The sequence below is a fragment of the Phoxinus phoxinus genome (genome assembly GCF_949152265.1).
Source record: "Phoxinus phoxinus genome assembly, chromosome: 3".
NCBI classification, from domain to species: domain Eukaryota; kingdom Metazoa; phylum Chordata; class Actinopteri; order Cypriniformes; family Leuciscidae; genus Phoxinus; species Phoxinus phoxinus.
In genome coordinates this window covers 16275821-16295188 of record NC_136878.1, presented here as the reverse complement: position 1 = coordinate 16295188, position 19368 = coordinate 16275821, and the positions used below count along the sequence as shown (strand labels likewise).

The 19368-nt window shown below is 37.1% G+C and overlaps 1 protein-coding gene across 2 annotated transcripts in view; it reads right to left on the bottom strand.

Annotated features, from left to right (window-relative positions):
- The window catches only part of zmat4a (zinc finger, matrin-type 4a), an 89115-nt gene that overhangs the window by 31651 nt on the left and 38096 nt on the right, over positions 1 to 19368 (bottom strand). For both annotated transcript variants that reach the window (XM_079605706.1, XM_079605705.1), the window contains exon 4: positions 5757 to 5913. In XM_079605706.1, coding sequence (XP_079461832.1) covers positions 5757 to 5913 — 157 coding nt within the window. The remainder of the gene's footprint in view (positions 1 to 5756; positions 5914 to 19368) is intronic.

Sequence of the window (19368 nt, the reverse complement as noted above, 5' to 3'; positions counted from 1 at the left end):
ATCACTAGTCTCCCAATGCAGACAGCAGTGTCTCGCCCAATGTAATTACGGCAACCCGACTTCTGCCTTAACACTCCGTCTGTATTGCCTAAATTAAATTTCGTGCCACAGGCCTGTGACACTTAAGTCATTCATTACTGCCATCTCAGTTTTACTTAATGTTCTCTTGGTCACTACGGGTGGCCTCAACCTTGTTCTTAACCGTAATTCCTCGCTCTGTTTTTGGTATGAAACTAGATCTTTTACATTATTTTAGAGTATCATTAGCACCTTACTATTCACTCCCCCCACTGTGCCTCTCATTGCCAAGCTCAGGAAGGAGCGATGAGCATGTCTGAACCACAAAAGGTGGATATACCTCCATTCTTCCATTTATTTGCCGCCCTTTGCCTTCTGCAGCATAAAAGCACTTTAAAATCACTTAGAAGGCTCCTGAGTATCCCTAGCTAAGGATAGGCTATATATAACAGGAATGTAATTAGGGACAGAGGAGGGGATATCGGGTCAAGAATAGTGAAAACCTTTGTGCTAAAGAAAACCTTCATAATGCAGTGATTGAAATCACTTCAAGTTTCTTACACTACAAAGATTCATTTCAGGGCCGCTGCAGCTGTAAAAAGATTCACCGGCAATGCGTTTCTGTCTTCTTTATAACAAACAATACTCTGACACCAGCAGGCAGGAGATTTGAAACATTAATGAGATTCTGTGGGAGGAAATAGCAGAGAAACTTCAGGTAATTCCAGGTGACAGTTCAGGCAATAAGGGAAGAGTCATCTATCAGGAGATTTACTGCAGGCACAAAGACAGCTGCAAGATTTGGGTGACATAAAGATGGAGAGGGACATTCTGAGAGATCATTCATCCAAGCACAAGTCATATGCACAAAACTTTGTTAGGTTGAATTCTAGGAGACAATTGTTGCGCCCACACGTCTGCACATCTTTATCACATTCAGTTTGTGGGGGAAAACATGCAAAATATCCGATATGTTTAATAAACGAACATGCAAGGAGCAGGGGATGCGTACAACTATGTGAATGATCCTTTGTCAAACTTTACAGGAGCAGATTCCATAATAGATATGAGGTTTATGCTGCCTTCATGTGTTACTAGAATTAACGTAAATTCGTAGGGACTCAGAAGTTGCACAAGTCGTAATTTCCAAGTCAATGTTGTTAATACAAATACGTATAACCAATTGATGTAAATTGTATATTTGTAACAGACAAAACATGAAACGCCAACATTTCATTGTGCGTACAGTAAGGCTACATTTTTGTAAATGTCTTATTTACATTCTAACTACATACATTATATTTCACCCAAATACACAACTCGTGCAAAAGCCTTGTCAACATCTTTAGCGTGCAGAAAATGGCATGAACCACCGAATGTGCATTCCGCATGCAATCTTATCCTAATGCAATGAAGGTATACAGCTTGAGAGATTCCATTTCTGGATCAACCAGAACAGGATCAAGGCCTTTTCTTTTCTTTTTTTTCTTTTTAAATCCTTGCAGTTATCTGCTTTCCTCTCTAAGTCCTTACTGGAGTTTCTGTACAATTTTCTCACTGCAGAATCTCATCCTGTTCCCTGCATTATACAGTAGAAGACAGGATTAATTTTTTACCAAATATTTGGAATATTTTACAACGTGAAAAGGTCTTAAAAATAAAGAAAATTGAAAGCTTCTTGAAGACACTGGAATACTTAAAAAGAAATTGTAAATAATAATTTATAGTATAATTAGGTAGCAAGCACAATAAACTGCTGTATATCTAGTCTAGACACACATATGCATGAACAAAATAGAATTTCCCTATATTTACAAGAGGCAAAAACATTCAGTAACGGGAAGCATAGACAAACAGACCTGATGGCAAAACACCCTGCTGAGTAACTTGATAAGATGGATGTAGTTAGAAGCCTCAAATGTCATGTATAAAGACAGATGTACATGCAGGTCAATAATACATGCGGCCTTCCAGTGGTTTCTCATTTGTCTTAATGAATTCAGAAGAGGAGGGGGAGAAAGAGACAGAATGTTTTGTGTTATTGGCTGATATCCGGCTAAAACAACAGTGTTTCCCAGGAGATGAGCTTGGCTCAGGGTCAGTGGCTTCACTCAGCCGCGTCACTTTCTGTTATGCAGAAATCAATAAGGGTTGCCTGTGAACGACCTGGTTTTATTTCAACACTGTGGTAGAGCCACTGAGATCAAAACCCATCACACAATACATGTTTACTTCATAAAAGTATCTTCATCAAGCATGAATTAATTGTGAGCACGTTTTTTTATTTTTAATTGATCTATTCAATTATTTAAAGATACATTCAAATGTAATTAAATGTAATACACATCTATGACGAACATAATGTTTTTAATTTCTAAAATTATGTTGCCAAGTCTCAATGTCTAAGTGGTGACCAGAGATTGTGATTTTAAAAGATTTAAAAAAAGAAACACTATAAAAAAAACTTTGGCATACATAATGTCGCAATAAATACATTGTCGTGTTTCTTTAGAAATAAATAACGGACAAATGGAGTCTTTAAACGCTTCAGATGTAAAGTTTTTCGCTGTCAAAGTGACGCCAAAATGAATGGGAGTCAATGGAATGCTAACAGCAGGTGATGCTTGGTAGCCAATGCCGGCCCCCGGGGAAGCTTCGGTTTCCGGCTGATGGATTACTCCCTTGGTTCCTCCATCGTCCGCGGCTGTTCCTCGCTGTGTTGCGGGTCGTGCGGGTGGCCACGAGCGTCAGATTCGCGCGCCGGATTTCGGGATGTAGGGGATTTGACTATTGGTTTCTGCGGTCGCCATTCATTATGTTTATATGCACGCCTTTTGTTTTAATCGGACTGAATTTCCGATTGGTGAATCTGAATGTAGTGTTTACATGAACGCTAAACAAGTGATCGGTTGATGTGCGTTTTAGCATTGTGAAGCAGAATGCATGACCTGCAAAGCTGGCACGTACGTGTCAGTGTCAAATAATGTAATAATGTAGGTGTAGTGAATGGCGACTGTGGAAAGCAGGAGCCGAGTCCCAGACATTTTGGGAGATCTCGAAGTCTGGTCTGGTGCGCGGGTCTGAAGCGCGGATAGTGGTGGAGCGGGAGGAGGACGGAGCAGCTGCTGCAGCGGAGGAGCGAGACCAGTTTGGCGGTCGGGAGGAAGAGCCCGGACAATCCCGGGCCGGACATGTCCGGGAACAAGAGGACGTATGGTCACCCCTACTACAGAGCTTTCTCCACAGAGCAAGAGCCTGTTAACTTAGCTTAAAAAAAAAGATGGCTGACACTGTACATTCTGTGAGTGAAATCCCACCCACTATGGGCCGATTGAAAACATGCGGAACAGCTCCTTCTACTGGCTGTAGTTTTTAGCCTCTGGCCAGGAAATACTCAGATGACGCAAAACAACGATTTTTGCGTCATAGGAAGATTTTTTTCTAGACAAAAAAAATACATAAATATCTCGTCTCAGGGGGACATGAGGCAGGGACGCATGGTAATTCGAAAATAGTACAGGTTTTCTATTGTTTGTATCAATATCAATATTAGCTTAATGCTAATCGGTGAAGTATCCCTTTAATGCTTGACAGTTACTATATTACTCAACATTTTTTAGAGTAATTAAATCAAAATTGAAAATGGTCTAAACATTTTTCATAAATTAAAACAACATGAATACAAAGATTACATTTCTAAGAATGTCACACTTGCGTTTCCTTTTTAAAAAATCCTTTAAGACATCATCATTTGTCATTGATCAGGAACAGACTTTGAGGAAGTCCTTGTCTACATTTCTAATCTAAAAAACAATAAACCACTCATTCAAACATCACCTTCTTAATGTCTTTCTCTCAAAAACACTTCTGTGAAAACACTTTGACATCAGCAGTTTTTGGCTACTGTGAACGAACTTTGAGGAGACACCGCAACATGTTTACAGTTTGTCCCCAGATTGTCAGGGCACTGCAAAGCTTACGGAGTTTAAAGAGAACTCCTCTCTGCTCAGTTAAGCTGGGCCTGAGCTCGTCTGTCTCAGTATGCCACATGTCAGAGGGATTGATGGTCTGCCTCAATCCCCTCAGAGTGGGACACAAGCCTCGTCTGTCTCAAGCCATCAGACGCAGATGGCACAGCTAATGATGGCATCAGTCAGTGACAGGAAACATGGGAGGAACAAGCAGAGAGAGAGAGCAAAGGAAAAATCAAGACTACAGTAGCAATTCATTTTAAGCCAGACATGCTACATGGCCTTGTATTCAAAATCAGACTGTGAAAAAACTGAACCACTGAATATTAAATTAACATGGCACACAAGACCATTAAACAATAATACCCACCATTAGGGTTGATAAGTAAAGGATAAATATGCAATCAGTCTGTCATTATTGCAAAATTATCCCATTCAGGGGTGAGCAGGTCAATGGGTTTATTTTGAATGCAATTTTAATTATTTCAAATGATTATTAAAATGAGTATACACTTATAATTAATAATAATAATTTGTTTTTGTTTTCAAATGTATTTTATTATAATTATTAAAATTATCAAATTAATGTAATAATAAAAATACCCCTAAATAATAATACTAATTATTCCACTAACTGCACAGCCAATACATGGGCATGACATTTCTGAGACCACGGGAGTCCTGATCAACCTGTCAGTTTTTATTCAGTGCAAAGATTTCCCAGATGAATGGTCAGTTATGTTGTGTTGCTATGGACAACAACATGGAACAATCAGAATCAAGTACCCCACAGTGATTTTCATCCACCAGTCTGCCTTGTACGCCCATTAGATTACATCAGTTTGATACACAGAGTGGACAGACTGCGACTCCATCTCAAGCGTTACAATTGTGTAATTGATCCTAAACACTGGATGTGATGTGGTAAGCCTCCTAACTATGCCATATGTGGCACAGCTGTCCATTGAAGAGTGTAATTAATAAACACATTGGGCATTTGGCGGCACAGCCAGTAGGAAAGCTGGTGAGTAATGGATGCTGAACAGAACTGAGAGCCAATGCAGTCTCTCTCCATTGGCTGAAATAGAAATGACACACGAAGCTCCTCTCTACTGTACTGTATTTCCTTTGTGTGTCCTCCTACAGGCAGATGATTTCTGAGAGCCCACTGATCCCCGAGTGTTTCCAGCTCATTCTCGACACAATCTCACACCGCTATTGTGCTCTAAACAGGTCAGAAACCTAACATGCACAGCAAAGCACTGCATGATAGAAGCATAATGCAAGAATGAACACAGACATAAACACAAATATGCAGACAGTGTGATGACTATTCTCAAACACACTGCTTTCAGTTGGCTGCTTCCATAAAGCTCCTTTTATAAAGCCGCAGACAGAAACATAGACCTTCTTCCTCCTTATTTTTAGGTCAATTACCCCTGTAGGCAAGTAGGCGGTGAGCACTGATGTGCAGTGCAAGGCTGAGAGTGTCCGGCTCTTTCAAACGCCTGCCCTGATCCTCCAGCAACACACAGCCTTCTCCGACTGATCTCTTCATATATAAGCACCCTCCCAGAGAACTTGTTAATGCTGTGTGTGTGTGTTGGTGTGTGTGTGTGTGTGTGTGTGTGTTGGTGTGCTTGTGTGTGTTGGTGTGCGTGTGTGTGTTGGTGTGCGTGTGTGTGTTGGTGTGCGTGTGTGTGTTGGTGTGTGCGTGTGTGTGTGTGCGTGTGTGTTGGTGTGCGTGAGTGTGTGTGTTGCGCTTACCTTTGGCTGTTATGGCAGGCTGTTCGCCCAGCAGAAGTTTGAGCCTTTTAGCATGGATCTTGCCTTGGTAATGAGACTGCGCTACCACAGCTGAAGTAAAGGACATGTTACACAGCGTACAGCACTTGTTCTTATCCACATCTCCCTCCTCACTGCCCTGCAACACATCAGACACATTTAGAAAGGTCAGAAGGTCAGAAAGAGCAAGGGCATGGGGTTGAAAGAGGAAATCAAGAGCCTAGATTTATTTATTTTTCCTCACAGCAGTTTTTTCTTCTAACCTCGAAGTCAAACCCCCCAGCAACGCTTGAGGGTAAATATGTAGCAAATATAACAAAGTGAAGAATGAAAGCAGGAGGGGAGAACATGTCTCGGCTACTTTGGGATTGCTTATGTGGTTCCTGGTGGGATGCAAATGGAGGTGATTTTACAGTAATAGGGCCAGTTTGATTGAACCATCACAGGCAGAATTTGAAGACCTCACCCACTGCCTGCAGTAAGATCTATTACACATTTTATACCAAATAGAAGATGTGAAATCTGTGAAGCCATTTCATGACTGAGTTCATTTTCTCAGCGGTACATTCATCAGTATACTGTATGTTTAGGCTGGAGATCCAATAGAATTCACTTTTAGGGATGCATAATTTCTGGCCTATGCCAAAAAGACAGCAACTAAATATGGTAGATATTAAACCTCTATATGATTTTCTCTACAAAAATAAAAATAAACAAGGCATCCCAACATAATAAAGTACAGTATGAAAAATGGATACTAATTTTGAGATTGGTTAAAGATGTCACTAATATAAGAATAATAAATTGAGCACCAAATCAGCATACAATGATCACAGTATTTTGGGGTAAGTAGGTTTTAAAATAATAATTATTATTATTATTAGTAAGTGTTTTAATTAAATTAAATTGTTTAAAAGTGACAGTTAAGACATTTATATATGTTACAAAAGATTTATATTTCAAATAAATGCTGTTCTTTTGAACTTTCTATTCATTAAAAATGCTAAAAGTATCACAGGTCCCACAAAAATATCAAGCAGCAAAAACATTATTAATAATTGAGGACCAATAATAAATAGATCACCAAATAAGAATGATTTCTGGAGAATAAGGACTGGAGTTATGGCTGCTGAAAATTTTGCTTTGCCATCACATGAATAAATTACATTTTAAAATATATTCAAATTTTAATAATATATCACAATATTACTGTTTCTACGTATTTGTGATGAAAGAAATGCAGCCTTGGTAAGCATACAAAAAAAAAATCTTAATTAAACACATTTATCTTATCAGATGATAACTGATACGCTACCAATATTGTCCATCCCTAATCATTTTACAAATTAACTTACCGTATGCCCTCCACCCCTGACAGATACACCAACTAATACCTTGGATACTGGAATGGCTCCAACATCCCAAGAATAGAATTAAGACACCAAACCTGATGTGATGTCTTTCTTGTTTTGTTTGTCATGCCAACTCAAAGGTCTACTCTTCTCTTCCTTTCCCTAAAACATTGTAATTTTGTAAAGCTTCCTTCCACTGTGAACTTTGTTAGTCTTTGGCCTTGTTGGATGTTCCTTACAGGCGTTGTAGCTGTTAACTGTAATTACAGGGAGAGACTTTATATTGATGGTAATCAAAAACAATGGTTGCCCTACAGCTCAGTTTCCAGCTCTATGAATAAAACAAGGAGCTTATTTACATAAATTTTCCAGCAATTTTGTTCCATTGCCACGGAGCCTTGGACTATAGGAAGGGTAAACTGGTGTGACACACGTGTAGTGAAAACAGTCTTAGGTTGTGCCTGGAGGCATTCTTACACAAGCATGCAAACACACAAACTCACTCTGTCTGAGCAGGAAACACATCTCCTTAAATTGCAGAGATGAAGAGACTGCATTTAGAACTGTAATGACAATCTGAAGTACTAGAAAAGAGAGTGAGACAGGAAGAAGGTCAGAAGTATTTTCTATACGCATGCAGATAGTATACTGGACACACATCACAAAACATACTGCATCTGCAATGTTGGTGTTGTCCAAAGTATATTCTTTGACTTATGATGTATTAAAAACCACCATGGAAATTAATTAACCATAAGAAACGACTTTCTTGGTTTCTATAGCACTTACACTTAAAAAAGAGCCTTCAGGCTCACAGGCTTATCATCAATAAAAAAAAACTTTGAAGCTATTTTTCTCCATTCTAATAGCTACTGCATGTTGCCTCTGAATTCAGTATTGTTTACTTCATTTAATATACTGGTTTTGCACACTGTCTAGCAGGGAACTATGCACTTAGACTCGAGATTGGTCTGTAGAAAAGCATTGTCTTCTCTGTTTGTAAGTATCATGGAAGCCAAGCACCCTCAGTGCTAATGGAGGATGCTGAAAAGACAGCACACACAAAATCAGCACTTCTCCAAATGACCTTGCTCTGTGCACTGTACATTCAAGTTTATCCATTTATCCATATATATACCTCAGCTGCTCTGAAAAGCAGAATCTCCCACACGAGTCCTCGTACAGTGCATTCGGTCTGTGTTGCAGCGACATTCAATTCATAATACAGCAAAATGAAATCATTAGCAAAATAAAAACAATGACTTTCCATTAAAAGCAAATTTGATAAAGAATACGGGTGTTAATGACTGTCATCTGCAAAGGTGTTGGAAAGTCAACACGTTGCAAATTTGCATTGGCTCAAAGTTTAATTGTTAAATTACGGTGTATGATTGTTTTAGACACACAATGGTGCAAATTACCATTGCATAGCAAATTTGCATTGGTTAAGAGCATTTTAATTGCTAAAACAATTTTAGATATTGCAAAAATATTAAGTTTGAATTTAAGATAAAATTAAAGGTACAGTAAGTGATTTCTGAGAAACATTGTTGAACACTGTTGATATTTGAAATCAACCCAAACAAACATTGCTTTCATTGCTGCGCTCCTAAAAAGCATGAATACACAATGCAAGAGTGGATGTCTCTTTATCATAGCAGAAGCATTGCAAAATAATTGTTTGCAAAAAATAAAGCGAACATGACTAATGAACATGTCAAGAACAAAAAAAATGAACATACTGTACACAAGAGTGCATTGTTTGTCTAGAGCTTGTATGCTGCTGGCGACTAACAATGACACTCAAAGCCAATGCTATTCATATGGAGCAGAAACAACACAACCTCTGCGTCTGTTTTTAGGCCTTCCCACTTTGGTCTCTCCAGCGCTGGAAAGCTTTTCTAATATTAATGCAGGTCCTAAAAGCTTTTGCCTGATCATAACCCCTTTTTTCCAGTGATATTCCTCTGACAATTTCTCTTTTGTAATGTCTCTCAGCCATCTCTCTTTCTACAGTCCTTCTTCAAATCTCCCTCTTGTTCACTCTCTCTCCTCCCCCATCATGAGTGGATATGCCCCCTACTGCTGATGGTGTTTGGTCCGATCCACTTTCAACAGCATTCTTCAAAAATCACTTACTTAATTTAGCAGTTTTTAATTGCATATTAAAGGTGAAGACTTTATGAAAGTGACTTTTACTTAAAGGCAGGGTAGGCAGGTTTTTTCCAAAAAACTTTTTCCAAAATTTGTTTAAACTGTCTTTAAATACCAAACCATAATTAAAATGCAAGTACTCTGAAAAGGAGAGTATAAAAATCGAGTGTCAGTAGTCCTCTCAGGGCTGCAATAAACACAGCTACTTATTTCCATTCGGAACAAATGAAATGATTGGCTGGGCGACTGTCACTCTCCCTCGCTACCATGACTACCACCCGTGCTGCTACAGGAGCTGCCCACATGCATGCACCCGTTTGACTCGAGCTAGGAAAAATCACAATTATGGCAGAGAAAGAGCAGTCAAAATTCCCAGTACCTGAATATACAGTCAGCGAAGGCAAACAAGGCAAAAAAAGGAAGACAGTATTCGACCCCTGACCTGTCGTTGAGCCGACGATGCGGTACTTGTCTCCGGAGTGTAGTCCTCATCAGAGCCAACAGTGCTTTCATCGTGGAAGCGCTTGCATGCAAAACACTGTATGTGTTATGAATCTTACACGAAATTGACCTTCATCACAGTGTAACTGATGGTAATGGGAAAACGTGTATCAATGCAACCTGTTTTTAGCTTTGTCTTATGTTACTAGCTCGTTACCTGTAGATTCTAAAAATCATGCTTCCACCATAATTGTTGAATCACGGAAGCTACACCTGATATCTTGCCAAGAGATTTATTATTTGAACATGTGTCATGTGTCAGACAGAGAGAAACTCAGGCATATAAGAATAAGGCTACATGAGAGAAGGTCTTCATTCTAGATTTCTCCATTCCCCATTATTCTATCTTCTCACCCCATCATGCTAGATGTAAATGGTTCCTGGGTTTCTCCTCCCTTACCCCATAATCTCTAAGTTTCCTCCTTCCTCTCACCCCCTCATCATGCCTTAATGTTTCTCTGAAGTGGTACAGTAAGATCTAGCTTATATACATCACAGAACTTCCATGTAAGGTAACAAAACATGTTACTTTGAGCTTCTTAAAATTGGAACGTATATGTCATATGGACACGTCATGCTTCAACATGTCACACTCCACTTCCATATTAAGAACTATCCTTGTTGTTTCCTTTGGTGATATACTTGCATCAGTGGAAACATTCCTTTCCCTGCAAAGAACATGTTACATAGCACACATACCTCTAAGCAAAATATAGCCCTACCAGCTCTCTGCTCAGTACACATGTACAAACATAGTCTGACTTCACAAAATACATTATGAAATTATAAAGAAAATTAATAAAGAAAAATAATACTACAAAATAACATTAAACAGTCAAATTTTCAGTCTTCATTACCGAATCAAACTCAATATATTTTAAACTTTACCAGTATCGATATGCTAGCTTGATAGGGAGTTCTAACAGCCATGTAAGTTGTTTATATTCATAATGATAAAGTTAGGTATTTTATTACATGTGATTCTGACATGATGTCACTACATGCACTGCGCTCCTCTCCGCTCGGCGCTGGTAAACTCGTCTTCCAGCTGAGCGGTCGGCATCACGCGTTCATGTGTTTTGGGGGCGTGGCTTTGGAAGGAGCCCAGAAGGCAGGGGGTGGAAGAGAGAATGGAATAAGTAGCTGTGCTTTATTGCAGCCCAACAGACACACTCGATTTGTATACACTCTTTTTCAGACTACTTGCATTTTAATTATGTATTGGTATATTAACCCTTTGACCACCTTGCCACCTTGTTTAATAAAGGGGAATTGGACTTATCAGTCATTAATATTGTTGTGCAGAAAAATATATATACTTATACCGTTACACAGGTCATTAGCGACCCTATACAAATGTAAAAAAAAAAAAAAAAAAGGGAAACTTGGGTATTCTTTTATAATTGTATTATGTTTTACTTGTCATATAGTTTATAATGAATTTATTGAGGAATACTAAAGGTGGTTGATGTCTAACTTTAAAAATAAATGCTTATATCCAAGCATCAAATCCAGAGTCAAAGGCAAAGATTCACAAATACAGTATGTATGTGCATGAACAATATTGTTAGTATGTTGTAAAGAAAAATGACATACAGGAATCTTCTATAAGAAAACGCAACACAAAAACCCCTGACTCAGCTGTATCCTTCCAGATTTAATCTCCAATGTGATTTGTCAGATATGTGCGGCTCACTTATTCTAAAGCCATGTACAAAGCTGAAGATAATTACACATCTGAATATACGTCTACACAGCAATTCACAGCCTGTCACTTAGAAAGACGCATTGCTACCCAGCAAAACGGATTTGTGTCTTTTTCATTCATGCAATAAAATAATCTTTTTTTTTATCTGAAAGCAGTAAATTCATTTTTCTGTCAACACAAAACACTGTTGTCTTCCACAGAGCTTTACTATAATAACTATATTATTGCAACTTCAATTGCTGAAAACAATCAGGGTATAAAATGTGTGCATCGTCAGAAGACTGTTATATAGACTGTTAAAACGCTACTTTCCCTTCTTTGTGAATTTTTTGTAGATTTGTAAAATTCTGTAAAACTGTACATTTGCTATGTCATTAGCAAAGAAAGTAAAAGTTAACTTTTTTAACACTATAAAATCTCAATGTTAAAGATTTAAGGAATAATGTGTAATTTTTAATGTCACTAGATTCACCATTGTTCAGACAAAACTGGGCTGATTCATCAGCAGAGCACTCTTCAGAGGAAGCAACAAGCAAATGTCTTACTTATTGTTGTCCCTACATATTACAGTGGGAGATGAGAGAATATTTTATACTGCACACATTACTAACTGAAAATAAACAAAAACTGCATGTCTAAGAAATGCAACTATGACCTGGGAAGAACGCCCTCTATCATTATTTTTCTACTCACGATTAATGCTTTGTAAATGCTTGTTTTCTAATGCAGCCCATTTACACACAACAATTAAGCTTCTTTGCATTCAACAATCATCAGCTTCAGCGATGCTAATCTTTTCCCATGAATAACCTTCGTCAACTCTACTCAGTTTAGAGCATTTTTCCATTTTGGGTTTTAGCTAATGATAGAGACAGCTGAGAGGAGACCGAAAATAAAGGAGAGAGACTAAAACCAGTACATGACACATGAGCAAAAGTTTTGCGTTCCCCCAAGAAACTTTATACAAAAGGTTTTGAGAACAAGTTTGCGAACACAAAGTTTCTCCTTTTTTCCTCCCATCCCGTCATTTTTCCTCCACCATGACCCTTTGGGGGCTCTGTAACATTTCCTTTCAACAACAAAATCAGTTTTCTTCCTTTCATGATAATCTGTATAATTATTTAGAAAGCAAAATGAGGTTTCGATTCAATTCATTTTATTGGAATGACGGAAAAAAAAGAATGCGTTGCCAAAGCATAAAGCCTCTCATGCAACAAATGTGAATCCATTAATCCATATTAGGTTAATGTACTACCCTTAGATCCTCAGAGCTCTTCTATTGAGAGGGACTTACATGTTTTTGCAAATGTTCCAACTTTTGTTAATGGCCCTGCTATTGTTAATGGTCTTGTTTTTATTACTGGTGTCGGTTGACACTTCATTTTACAGTATAGTATCATTTTTCATACTCTTAAATGAACTTCACTTTGTTCTTCATGCTGTTGTTCACTCATTTCTGACAACTGCTGAGAATAAAATCATGGCAAAATCGAACTACACCGTTGCCTTTTCTCCAATGGATGCATAATGTTGGTTAAAGGGATAGTTCACCCAAAAATGAATTTACTCACCCTCAAGCCATTCTACACTGTAAAAGAAATGTTGCTGCCGTAAATTTTTACGTATAATAAACTTGGATGTTTACTTAAATTGCATTAAACTGACTTTAAAAATGTGTTTAATCTTGTATAACATAAAAAGTTTTCAAATTGCTTAACTTATTTTGAGGAGTTAAAGTAATGTAAAAATATATGTTGTTATAACTTATTAATCATGTAATTTTTTACAATGTAGGTATATATGACTTTCTTATTTTAAACGAAAATAATCGGACTTTAAAAAAATGTCCTGGCTCTTCCAAGCTTTAAAATAGCAGTGAATGGAGGATATGATTTTGAAAGCCAAAAAAGAGCACCCGATATCCTGCATAAAAGTACTCCACAATGCTCCGGGGGGTTAATAAAGGCCTTCTGAAGGGGGAAAAAATGTGTTATCAACTAAAATAACTAGCTTCCGACAGACGGCCGTACGCATCGAAAGAGTAACCCCTGACTTGACTCACGACATATTGACGAACGCGAAAGAGCATAGGATATAGCAAACCAAAACACCGGTCACGAATTAGAAGTCTAAATTTTGAATTTTTAAAGAGAAATGTCAGAGGAGATTGAGTTTGTTGCCCAGCCCTGTGTTTGTTTGAACCACGAGAGGTGTCAAAGCTTGCGCTACTCCAACATCCTACATCATACATCAAGTGTTACTCTTCTGGGGCAAGTCGACTTGTGTAGGCCGTCTGCCGGAAGCTAGTTATTTTAGTTGAAAAAGTTATAAATATGGATATTTTTCTTACACAAACGAATCGCTTCAGAAGGTCTTTATTAATGGAGTCGAATGGATTACTTTTATGATGGATGGATTTTTTTGGGCTTCAAAATATCATCCTCCATTCAATGCCATTATAAAGCTTGGAAGAGCCTTTTTTGATACATCTACAATTGTATTTGTCTGAAAGAAGAAAGTCATATACACCTAGGCTTGAGGGTGAGTAAATAATGGGGTATTTTTTTATTTTAGGTGAACTATCCCTTTAACATTTAAGACACTGACTCATGTATACCCTTGTGCAGATCTTGGTACAAACTTTCCATTAAGTTCATTTTGCGGTTGCCCACATACTCCAGCATGTCCATCTTACTGTGTCAAGGGTCATATTGAGATCATATAACTCAAACTGAGTTTAGAGTTTGAAAGCTAAAATCAGTTTGTTTAATATTTTAGTGCTTAATTTGTGCAATAGGCCTGCATTTTGCATATCTCAAAACTATTGTATAAAGTCGATTCAAAGTGACAAATGACTGCCTATTGCCCAACTAAGCAGAGACAGAACTGTTAGAGTCTGACAGGGTTCATCAGGGCTTTGATGGAATAATCAGGAAGCTGATAACCATCTGATTGGAACAGCAGAACCAGCCTGTGGGGAAAAAAGATGCTGAATTTGTAATAGCTGTTCAAAAACCAAGACGAGAGAAGGATATATGCATGTTGACAGAGGATCAGCAAGTCCCTCACTGATAAAAAATATTTTGTGGTGAAGTAAATACTATAGAAAAAAAAAACAATGTAATTTACATGAAAAAGTTAGTTCAGGCAAGAATAAAAAAAAACTACCAGTAAGTAAATTCTATATTATAACTCAATTCAATCGTGTAGAAATGAAAGCGTAAATATCAACGTTATAAAATTACTCAACTTTTATGATACTGGTGTTCCCAGAATGCATGTATGTGTACATACATACACATACATACATTATAAAACTGGCTGAATATAAAACTGCCACAAATAAAAAAATATTAAAATGAAAAACCATATAACAATATATATATATATATATATATATATATATATATATATATATATATATATATATATATATATATATATATATATATTGTTATACGGTTGTTAATTTTCATTTTAATATTTTTTTTTTGTGGCAGTTTTATATTCAGCCAGTTTTATAATGTATGTATGCATGTATGTATTTACAGTATATATATATATATATATATATATATATATATATGCAGATTAAATGTTTATTTATTTATTTGTATTACTTGTGGCAGTTTCATTTATTTAAAACATATAAAACTGTCACAAGGGCAATGGCAATGATGTATTGGTAACAATGTAAAAAATGCATGACAAAAAACACATAGCATCATATCCTAAATAAACATAGTTCCACGCCACCATAAGAGCAACAATACACCTCCAAACAAAATGCAAAAATGCTTTTACCCTTCGCACATTTCTTTCAAAAGCTACACTCTATGCTATTTTCTCTGTTTTTATTATTTTTAGGTTTTAGATATTGAGGCATGTGTGCCTCTAAGAAAAAAAAAATTGTGAACAATGAAAGACCTCAGTTCAGCAGTGTGTCTGAGGCTCGCAGGCAGTAGCAGCTGGTGAAAGTGCTCTGGGGGCTTTGCGGAGATTGCTTTAGTGTAAAAACCTTTTGAGGTTTAATTCGGTTTACACAATATATATAATTCTACAGTTGTTAAGCATTGCTATTCCTTCATGGTATCAGAATCCTCAAAACCAATGTCACAAGAACAATGTGCTTTTAACTGGATATTCATAATGATTATTCACTTATATTTCTTGTTGTATACATGTTTCTTCCAGCAAGAATGGAACAGAACACACACACACACACACACAAAAGGTCAGAGATCCCATGACTCAATCTGCTCTGCGTCTCCATGAGAACCGGATGCCATGCCAACCATGACAAGCACAGTGCTGTCAGTTCACATCGCATCAGTCAGGTTCCAGCAGATACTTAAAATCACTGTAGTTCTTACAAATTAATCCCTTAAGGTTTAGGTTCAAACTTGTGTCACGTACATCAGCGTCTTGAACCAGTTAAAGTTGAAATACTATACCAAGATACTAGAAAACTGATGGACAATTTGTGTTAGGGTCGCTAAGTACCGGTAGCGACGCTACTAACTTAACCAATTTTTTTTGTAATTACTATTAAAACAGTGTAGCTTTTCAATTAGCTAACTACTTTTTCTAGCAAGTAGCAGTGTAGCACAACCAAAAGTTACATTCCAACTGAAGAACCTGCAATGCATTGAAGCAGCGCAGCATCACAAACTAAATGTGCATTACCGCCATGTGCCATCTATTGTTATATCACGCATCTTGAGGCATTAAGTTGACTGAGATGACTGAGATGATTATGTTAAGGACATACAGAAGTGGGTTGTTATTTCACATAAATCGACTAGTAAAGGTTACACTTTTGTATGTAGTTTATGCAAACCAAAGATTAAAACTCTGTCTCTGTCTGCGTTGAATACTTCAAGTAGGCCTACATACAGGTGAATAATAGCCTTTACAAAAGTCCTGCCTGATAATTCATCAATTTGAATTGATTGATTATCCTCTGTACCAAATGTCTACTTCTGATTTAATTACAATGATGACTTGCAATCTTTTAATCTGTTCCACAACAGTTTTGTAAACCAAAAAAAAAAAAAAAAAGTTTAAAAAAAAAAAACTCTAACATTGTGTTTTGCGCCATTACACTGTAAAAAAAATCCCGTATTTTTTACGGAATAATGCTGGCAACTTTGGTTGCCAGAACAATTCTGTAAAAAATACATTAAAACTGTAATCACCTTTACGGAGCAGCATGTAAGTTTTACATTTTAAACAGGTATATTTAACAATGGATTTCAGCAATATTGACATGGCCATAAAGTTATTGAACAAATTCCTTCAGTAAGAATTGAAGACACCTGATGTTAACAAGCAGAATCACTGAAGGAGAAAACCATAATTAAAGTCACCATTATGGATATCAGTGTGTGTTTTAGTTGGGCTCTTTACCCTTAAATTATTAACATTAAGTTTTGTTTGGCTGCTGTACATGAGTTATAACAGCAGATGATGAACAAAGAGAAAAGGTAATCTGATGGTGTTGGTTGTGTATTAACATAATCATTATTTCACAATCATTTAACCTGAATCACTGAACTCATATGAGTTAGGTTTATTTTATCAATTTTAGCTGCATAATATGTTTAGCCTTTTCAATGAAATTCAAATAATCAAATCAATAAAAATACAAATAAAAAATTATGTATCCATATTAAAAAATGTTTTGGCAACACAGACATCAAGATTTAGCGTATGAATCTCAGCAATGGTGACAAACAGATCACCTCTGATCATAAGCTCATTATTTATTCATGCAGCAATGCATGATGGGAGCCATGAGTGAGTTTTGATTGGTAAAACCCAGAATGCACTGCAACATGCTTTATAAATGTCACCATTGTTGAGATACACAGGCTGATTATTGATGTCTGTGTGTCTCTTTTTTGAACTAGAGACACTTTTTAGAAATTATTTGGATTACATTGTAAAAGTGAATAGTATTATGGTGTTCAATGACGGTACCACTATAGATAATAAAGTAACCTAACTCATGAATTGGACTCTATATGAGTTCAGTGATTCAGGTCAAATGATTGTGAAATAATGATTATGTTTAAACACAACCAACACCATCAGATCACCTTTTCTCTTTGTTCATCATCTGCTGTTATAACTCATGTACAGCAGCCAAACAAAACTTAATGTTAATAATTTAAGGGTAAAGAGCCCAACTAAAACACACACTGATCTCCATAATGGTGACTTTAATTATGGTTTTCTCCTTCAGTGATTCTGCTTGTTAACATCAGGTGTCTTCAATTCTTACTGAAGGAATTTGTTCAATAACTTTATGGCCATGTCAATATTGCTGAAATCCATTGTTAAATATACCAGTTTAAAATGTAAAACTTACATGCTGCTCCGTAAAGGTGATTACAGTTTTAATGTATTTTTTACAGAATTGTTCTGGCAACCAAAGTTGCCAGCATTATTCCGTAAAAAATACAGGATTTTTTTTTTACAGTGTATGCTGCATATGCTAACGAGTTTAACAAAGTTTAAAACTTTCTTCATTATCAATTATTCAGTTCACATTCACATGTCATTTGTAAGACGGTGTGCTGTAGTATTACTGAAAAATTATGATCCTAACCTTTCAGAGGTGTCAAGTAACGAAGTACAAATACTTCGTTACATTACTTAAGTAGAAATTTTGGGTATCTATACTTTACTTGAGTAATTATTTTTCAGCCGACTTTTTACTTCTACTCCTTACATTTTCACACAATTATCTGTACTTTCTACTCCTTACTTTTTAAAAATAGCCTCGTTACTCCTATTTCATTTCTGCTTGTTTTCATTCCGGCTTGTCGTCGTTCAAAAAATGGGCAATTATACAATAGATCTGAGTCCCGCCTCCTGAACACACATCGCTAAACTGATTGGCTTTGTGTTTTCTTTCTAACTTGTGAGAGGCTGTCCGCGCGGCGCGCTGTAGTTACATTTTGTTGTGCGAAGCGGCACAACTCCAACTGAAGGAAACCTACTGTAGATGCGGTAAGCGAGGGAGAAATTAATCAACAGTTTTGTGCTCAAGAATACGGGGCAAATCGCGTCAAATATTGCTTTGGGGACAGCCGTTTTTACAATATTGCCTACTGTATGACAATCGCGGGATAAGTGGCAAACATAATCGTTAGTGTGTGTGTGTGCGCGCGTGTGTGTGAGAGAGAGAAGAGAGAGAGTGTGTGCGTGTGTGTGAGAGGGAGACTGAGTGTGCGTGTGTGTGTGGGAGAGAGAGAGAGAGAGTGTGTGTGTGTGTGTGAGAGAGAGAGAGATAGTGTGTGTGTGTGAGAGAGAGAGAGGAGAGAGAGTGTGTGTGTGAGAGAGAAGAGAGAGAGTGTGGAGAGAGAGAAGAGAGAGAGTGAGTGTGTGTGTGTGTGTGTGTGTGTGTGTGTGTGTGAGAGAGAGAGTGAGAGAGTGCATGCGTGTGTGTGTGTGTGTGTGAGAGAGAGAGAGAGAGAGAGAGAGAGAGAGAGAGAGAGAGAGAGAGAGAGTGTGTGTGTGTGCGCGCAACCATTATAGTGTCAAAATATCCCCACAAAGATGGCAATATCCGGAATCCTTATATGCGGCTGAAACAGGTAGCCTAGTGCCTCACAAGTTTTTCAACATTTACATTTTAATATATATAACATTATAGTCATTATGGCCTTAGAATTTTTTTTTTGGGATGCACTATAGGCCCCTTTTGTCCTTAATGGCATTTTTTGCCTTGCATTACTTTTACTTTTATACTTTAAGTAGTTTTAAAATCCAGTACTTTTACACTTTTACTTGAGTAAAAAGCTTGAGTTGATACTTCAACTTCTACAGAAGTCATTTTAAACCCTAGTATCTGTACTTCTACTTGAGTAAT